General features: G+C 34.3%; 1 protein-coding gene across 1 annotated transcript; it reads right to left on the bottom strand.

The window, feature by feature from the left end:
• Positions 1 to 1,121: 1,121 nt before the first annotated feature.
• LOC109706194 (L-3-cyanoalanine synthase 2, mitochondrial-like) lies at positions 1,122 to 7,972 on the bottom strand. The gene is made up of 10 exons (XM_020226996.1): positions 7,668 to 7,972; positions 6,266 to 6,375; positions 6,056 to 6,113; positions 3,906 to 4,169; positions 3,208 to 3,345; positions 3,008 to 3,059; positions 2,709 to 2,788; positions 2,502 to 2,561; positions 2,289 to 2,369; positions 1,122 to 1,145 (listed from the first exon to the last, which is right to left on the bottom strand). The coding sequence occupies exons 1-10, from the start codon at positions 7,830 to 7,832 to the stop codon at positions 1,122 to 1,124; spliced, it is 1,032 nt and encodes a 343-aa protein (XP_020082585.1). The 5' UTR covers positions 7,833 to 7,972.
• Between the last annotated feature and the right edge of the window lie 205 nt (positions 7,973 to 8,177).

Here is an 8,177-nt window from a genome sequence, read left to right on the forward strand (position 1 = left end):
TTTCAAAACTCTGAGTGGGCAATTTCCAACCCCTCTTTAAACTCAATGCAGGAGCAAGAAGAAAATACAAAATAAAACACATCCAAGACACACAAGATTTTAGCTGGCTCTCGCACTCTCCGAGGGACCCCAATGCCACAAAAGAAGCTATCCATATATTTGTGAGATCATACAAAAGAGAATTCAGAATAGAAGAATATACCCTTAACTCCAAGAGTATAAAATAAGCTCTAGATTTAGTCTATCAAATGGGTGTAACCAACCTCACAGGAAGATCTACTCTTCTGATAAGAACTAAGATCAAACAACTTAGGGTTCTCTCTTTTTCCACTTTTTTTCTCACTCTTACTTTCTATTTATATTTTTCTCTCTATTCTAATATCCCTTTGCTCCTAGAGAAGAGGCTAACATATGGGCCTTTGGATCAAAAGAACATGATAAGCTTTACAAATAGGAGCAATAGATGATAAGAAATATAGACAGGGGAGATTTTGATCACCAATAATATCCAATAGCACGGCCCAAATAAGAAATGGCCAATATAATTAGTCTAACAAGGCGATATAACAATTTATTGTGAGTTCAGAAAACTCAAAAAGTAGCGTATGTTCGATTCATATCTAGGAGACTCTGTAATGCATAGAGATAGTCTTCATCAGGGACGCAACTCGTGATATTTTCGTTATTTGGATATTTAAGAGATTTTGGCGAAGTTTGAAATCAGTTACTTGCAGAAAAGAATGAAGGACAGTTCAGAAAGCCATGATTGAATAGCCTAACCTATTCTCGTGCAGTGAAACTCCTTGATGAAGTTTCTTATAACTATTGGAAACCCCCCGAAGTCGCAAACAAAGAGCAGTTGTATATTTTACCATCAACGTTGACATCTTAATTCATTGTGATATTCGAAGAGAAATGACAATCAGAATTAATATAATGCGCAGTTCTAAATTTTTTGTGATTCTTCTTACACATGAAAAAGAAAAGGCGGAACCTTTGAAGAAACTTGAAATTATGAGCAATAGCATGATTATATGAGTACTTTAGAGTCTTTGACTTAACAGTGTTGTCTTTTCGGCTTCTGCTTAGTGCCTCGAACGAAAGTGTGGACAAAGTATCTTTCACCCAAGCTTCGGATGAACCGTCTGTATAAGTAATTTTAGATAGCGCACAGGATCAATTAGTCTTCGCAATTATTTAAGTAAACAGTTGGAGATTGGATTTATGAAGCGGAACTTGAGATGAATATGTTATAAATCTATTTACTTTTTCATAAAACAGTTACTGAGTCTAGTTAAGGAATTTTGACTTTTTCTGAAATAATGACAAAGAGGGCAATAGGTGTTAATGATCAAGAATTCTGCATTTAATACAAATCTTGTATACACATGTGCTCGTGAATTGCGATTCGTCTGACAGATAAGAGCTCAAGATATCCGGCTTCAAATACACAACCGTAGCCTTAGTATCTGTTTTTGAATAAATGAGGGCGGAAAGCTAGATGGGAGTAATTTACAGTTGTGTAACTTGGTAACCATTTTATTGTGTACCATGGCTTCAAGCTTTATGTGAAATTATTATGAAAAAATCGTTGGAGGGAGAGTTTTTAACTGCTATAGACTAGCTATTTAATGAAAGCTCTGGTATTGTGCAAAGTAGATCTTGCTCTTCACAGTCTTGAGAAAGTTCCGGGTCTCAAATGCAGGTATTGCTGCTTATATACCATGTGAAAGGTATATGACACAACTGTTTTGTAAAAGGCTTAGTATAGAGAGGTGTTTTAAATATTTTATATTCGACACTTCACTTTGTGTAAAGACAAACTACTCAAAAAACTGAAAGACTAGAATAGCTTTAGCATGGATATATTATGCTCGAATTATTATGCAATTTGGTGAATAATGAGATTTTTCTAATTCAACATTGGATGTGAACCCAAGGGCGTGAGAGGGAAAAAAAAAGAGGAGCTGGAAGATATTTCGCTAGAAATAGAACTGTTAAAAAGCCTGAACACAGTAAGTATATCTAGAAAGCTGATGAACAGGAATGATAGCTCCGTCACTTAAATTATTGTTTGTTTGTCCATAATGATGTAACTCAGGTTCGGCATATATTCTATTACTAAAATATTTGTATTGGTTTGTAGCAATAGTTAGTGTGGTGGAGGTTACCGACTTGCAGTGGTATAGTATAACTGTAATTAGTTTACATATAGAGTGAAGTTGCGAAACTTGGAGAATAGTTTGTGAAGATATTTGATCTTTTTAATTAAGACTAAAGCAACATACCACAATAAGTTTCCCTTTGTTTTCCGGCTTACTCGCAAGACTAAGTGCTGCAACCGTATTGGCTCCCGATGATATCCCTACCTACAAAATTGAAGAAATTTTGATGGCAAATGTTCCAATCAACACCAACATTACAAGAAATAGTACTCGCGAAGCATCCAAAAATTTGCATAATCGATGCTAGTAACATTTGACTAGATATAAATTTATTACCAGAAGTCCCTCTTTTCGTGCTAATTCTCTCGCCATGTTCACCGCATCGTCACTTCGTACCTGTAACTTAGTCGTCTCCAGTTAGCTCGACGAGTATACATGCAAGACTTCATAAATTGGAGGAAAAAAAAAGTAGACTGATTTTAAAATTAGAAGGACTAAAACTATCATATAAAAATAACTCAGAAGAACAAGCTGGTAACTTGCCTCAAGAACTTTCTCCATTACATCCATGTCGAGAATTTTAGGCTTGAAGCCAACTCCATTTCCAGTGATTAGATGAGGGCCTAAAAGTAATCCGAATGCGACGACATCAAATTATTACACAAACTAATTAAGCTACTAAATATCGCAAATTTGAAAACAGGCATAGTTTCTACAAATCTTATCAGAAGGAAAGAATAACAAAACTAAATTTTATATTTTATATCAAGAAACTCATTTAGCCAATTGTTTCCTTTGATCATATTTTCAAAAGATAATATTACGAAATATAACCGCAATACCTGGTTTACCACCATTCAGAATATTTGATTCAGCAGGCTCGACTCCATATATCTACAAAAAACGACAACTGTGAAATCATTGAGTACATAATTTCGTAAGCTTTAAATCGACGACTAAATACAACGACTTAGTATCATAGAAGCTATCATAAAAGGCACTCAAACTATTTAGTTGTATTTCGGAATGAGTAACACAATACCTTGACATTAGGGTTCATAGATTTCAGGTATCTCCCAACACCAGTCACAGTACCTCCACTCCCTATTCCCATAACGAAGATGTCGACTTGCCCTAGAGTATCTTCCCATATCTCAGGGCCAGTGGTTTCAAAATGGATCTGGTATTAGAAAAAAATAATAATTAAACATAACTTTATAAAACAAAAAAGGGTATTTAGATTCAAATATACAGAAACATGACAAATGTGCAGAATTAGGATCTGATCATAGTTATTTCAGTTTCACTTCTATAAAATAGTCAATTGCGGACATTAGGAAGTATGTATATAAGAAAATCTAATTGCAAACAAAGTTATATTTAATTATTCACTTCGATTCATTTTGATATGAAATACTAAGAAAGTCTGACTAATACAGAGTTGAAAAAAAAACTTTTATAGGCGAATCGAGAACTACTCAAGATATCCTATTGCTTCTTTCTAACAGTAAAAAATGAATAAAACTGGCGAGACGAAATTAGTATAAAAAATAAGCACTTTTAAGTTTGTTAACCTTAAAATCTCATGATTGCAAAATCTTGTCACTCATTAGCTAAATCCTACTTTTGTAAATAAGAATAAAGATGTGAATTCTTATTGATAGGCATGAAAAGCTTGAAAAGATGATACTATTCGAAGTACGTAAAAAATATAACACGTAGAAGAAGAGGTTAAGCTACTTTATCATTTGCAGGATTCTCAAACTGCTGAAGCATGAAGGCGTCGGGATAGGACTCCATAAGTTCATACGCTTTCTTCACAGTTCCGCCCATCCCTTTGGCAGGGTCAGTCAGCACCAAATTTGCACCGTACGCCCTCATGACGACCCTCCTCTCGAGGCTCGTGTATGACGGCATGGTGAGCACCATCTTGTAACCTTTCAGAGCTGCGATGAACGCCATACTGATCCCCATGTTCCCCGACGTTGGCTCGATCAAAGTCGTCTGATATAAACATAGAATCAATTAATGTGTCGGTATGTGGAGCTAATGTGATATCTTAAGTGAGTTCTTTCTAACAAGATTAATTTTTTGGATTGTAATTTAGTGTTCAGAAACAAAATGTGGATAGGTTGTCAAAGAAGTTAGACAAGGTATAGTATGTCCACTATGTTGATCTACTATTAATATGGCCTTTGAAAATGGATTGATATGGCACTCTATTGCAGCAACAACAACAACAACAACAACAACAGTATAAAGATTGTATAGTAGGAAAATTGTACAGCAATAGGTGAAAATAAGATTCTTAAGCTTGTTCTATTTAAAGAGTTACTTTTAAAATTGCCAATTCGAAGGCCATCACGCTAGGGATGAAAGTGGTTAAGGTAAACTCCAATTGAAACTAATTTGACATTTTAAAAATAAATTTAATAATTAGATAAAATTTAAACTAACTGGAATTAAAATAAATTAAACTTTAAATAAAAATTAATTTAGTGTATTTTTTTTAAAAAAGATCTATGGAGTACCCTGGGGATGGTAACTCGATCATGTGGGGGACAGGATGCGATCTCTAATTTCTTCTTTCAATTTTTTTTTAAATTTTCTTCGTACGTTTAAAGAAAAGAGATAGATTAATTTATCTCTTGTTTTAATTTAATACAATCACGTGCAGGATCTGAGCCTGTTTAATTAGTAATTTAATTTAGTTTAACAAGAAGAGTCTACTATATTATTAGATAAATTAAAAAAAAAGGGAAAAATTGAAAATTTAAGAGGAAGTTTATATAGTTGGAGGTAATTGTAAACAAAGTATGGTCGGAGATACATACAATTGAAATAAAAAAATAAGGCAGTAATAGCTACATGTATTTTATTTGGTTGGATGTAATAAAAAGCGGTACACTTATAATAATTTGTTTAACACCATACAGTTGAGAATTGTACATTCAAATTTTAATATTGGGTGGCATCGTTACTTCCCATTTAGAAAAAAAAAGAGAGTATTTTTAGTCCAATACCGTCTTTGAATTCGTATACAACTAAAACTTTAGTGTAATTTTAATTGCATGCAATCAAACAATGTCTAATGTTTATTTGTAAAAATATTGACATTTATGCTGCAAAGGAGCATGCTTATTTCTGCACCTACTATTGGTGTAAAACTTACACTCCTCTCATTCAAGAGTCAAGTCTTTCGTACTAGTTTTTAACGGTATAAATCATTGGATGATGGCCGGGTATATGATTTATACTCATACCGATTGTACCTAATGCAAGTTGGCTAAGGATCAAATGATTGGCATCTGCATTAATATAAAAATATTTAAACACAGTTCTCTATCAGTTTAAGTTTTTGGAGTACAACGATTGTTTCATATATTTTCCATGACATCAGAGCAGAAAATATTAAATTTGAGTCACGGCAGACACCTATTATTATAATTTCCTTCTATTTAATCCAATTTCACGTCATGGGCGTACAAAAATTCTCCAACCCAGACGTACGGGAGTGTTAAATATAAAAATATTTAAATAATATTTTCTATCCACGAATGTTTTTAGAATATAACAGTTATTTTATATATTTCACAATCTGAGATCCTAAATTTAAAACTTAATTACTTCATATTTTTATTTGAATTTATTTTTCTAAAAAAAAAATGAAACAGACAGCAGTAATTTTTTTTTTTTTTTTTTTTTCTGAGAGAGATAGGTAGCACGCTACTCGCTTCGTTCATTTCATTTAGAAATAAACTTAGCTGAAAATGTGAATCAATTAGGATTCGAACATGAGTCTCGGGTACTAACCACCAAATCCTTTGCCATTTGCTCTAGAGACGGTCAGTGACAGCGGTAATTTTTGGTTGCAAATTTAGTGGACTAACCTTGCCTGGAGCTATCAACCCTCTCTTCTCAGCATCTTCGATCATGGAAAAAGCCGGCCTGCGCGACAACCAAGTGGGACGACGAAACATTACCCACAACGTACGGCGCTGATTAATAAATACCATAAAAAATGGACGTCTCTGATTCGGTTGGTGCCAGGCGATGGCCGAAAGCATCCGGATCTAGAAAGTCGGTGGTGGCAGACAAACCTGTCTTTAACGCTGAAGGAAGGCTGCAGGAACTCCAGCTTGGCCGCCACCCGGGCATCACACCCTTCTGTCACCTTGTTCAGATACACCAACGGCGTCCTCCCAATTAGCTGCACTTTTTTTTTTATTTTTTCAAAAGAAAATATTTAGAATATTAATACTTTTTTTTTCATCTAAAAGAGAAAAAAGTATTTGTTTCGTTTATATTTTTAAAAATAAACTCACCAACTAATTTTCACCACATTAGTGCTATATTTGGCAATAAACATTGTTGTAACAACGGAATAATTGAAATAAATAATAAAATACAAGAACCTTATTGTTGGGTGCAATTAATCTAAGCAATAAAAAGAGTGACGCTATCTGTACACCCAAAAAAAAATAATGTAAATTTTACCATTAATAATCTCCAATGGTACATAGGCTAAATATCCAAGAACAACATTTTTACACTAATCCTATCAATTTATTTTTTTAAATATTAGAAAATTTTTAAAAAAATGTGTAGGACATAAAATTTACACCATAACTTTAAAAATACAAATAATATTAATATCTAATATATCCTTTAAACTTTCAAAAATATCTAATATACTTTAGATAACCAAAATATCTTTATTGATCTCTAAATTTTTTTTCAAATATATTCCTAATTATAGAGTTTACTGATGAAATTTAGAATTAGAAGGGTATTTTGAAAATAGAGAGTGATAAATTAGAAAATTTTGAATAGTAGAAAGAAAAAAAAGAAAAAAAAAGTGGACTGCTGACCTCATCACTTTCTGCCATAGCTATTCAATTGGATGGCCGACCTCGTCAATGTCACTAAAGTAAAATCTTCTAATTCAACAACACGAGGTGAGGGAATTTTCGAAAATTTATCTATCAGTTTGGATGTTAAATTTGCAATCCCAAAAAGTCGACGGCGCCGGCCGGCATTTGTTTCGACACCGAAACTGTCAGATCATCCAATCATCCACTTATGATTGTACAAATATCGGCCAATTGACTTCCGATGGGTGGAGAGCGAGCGAAGCGAAGTCGAGTTCGCCGAACTCGCGGGCTCCTCGTTCTCCGACTTCACGACTTCCAATTCGTTACTAAAGTGTGGGGTGATTTGATGAAGTGTTATCTCCTTAGTACGATTCTTAACAGCTATATAATCTAAAATTTTAAATAATTTATTCTATAGTCGAAATAGAAGTTCTAAATTAGTTTTTTCAAAAATTTTAAAACTTAGAATTTGTATTTCCATTTGCAATCATAGCAAAAATTTTGGACCTTCTGGTCATTAGATAATAATACAGTAAAAGGTAGAAATAAAACCAATAAATAGGCGTTTGTAGAGAGAGAGAGAGAGAGAGAGAGAGAGAGAGAGAGAGAAGGGAAAGCATAATTTTGCCTGGGAAGGTAGCTTGCTGATTTTGAGAGCAGAGAGGTCCCTGATGGCTGGAGAGGCTGCCTGGTGATCTACTACTGCCTGCTGGGTAGAGAAAGAATTAGTCACCCTCTGCAGAAGAGAGAGCTTGCTGCTTCCCCTCCTCATCACCCCCATCAGCTTCTCCATCTCTCTGTCTCTCCCCCTTCTCCCCCCTCTACTTGTGTGTGTGGATTGTGCTAATCTGCTTGTCAGCTTAAATATACACAGCCACAAGGAAAGTTCCAAAACTACTACCTGTATATCAGTAGGTGATATTAATCTTACACCCAATTAATGTATCTACAGATTTTAGGCACTCCTCTATGAAAGGGTATTGTTTATACCAAGGTTTAAAGTGCACTGACACGGGGGCGTGTCGTTGTTTGCCTAGTACGGTAAGGTACCAGTATACTTCCGTGTCAACATATGATACGCTTGCGTGTCGATGAATACGCACGACCTCTTACTGGTACACTTTGGCATGAATTTATT

Source organism: Ananas comosus, unplaced genomic scaffold (genome assembly GCF_001540865.1).
Source record: "Ananas comosus cultivar F153 unplaced genomic scaffold, ASM154086v1, whole genome shotgun sequence".
NCBI lineage: Eukaryota > Viridiplantae > Streptophyta > Magnoliopsida > Poales > Bromeliaceae > Ananas > Ananas comosus.

Bases quoted from the DNA above. Each gene is read 5' to 3' on its own strand.
- LOC109706194 (XM_020226996.1), bottom strand. From the start codon at position 7,832: ATGGAGAAGCTGATGGGGGTGATGAGGAGGGGAAGCAGCAAGCTCTCT. The intron at 6,376-7,667 runs GCAAAATTATGC...AAAAAAGTGCAG, and splicing joins TCAGCAAGCTACCTTCCCAG to CTAATTGGGAGGACGCCGTT. The intron at 2,370-2,501 runs GTAATAAATTTA...TCAATTTTGTAG, and splicing joins CACGAAAAGAGGGACTTCTG to GTAGGGATATCATCGGGAGC.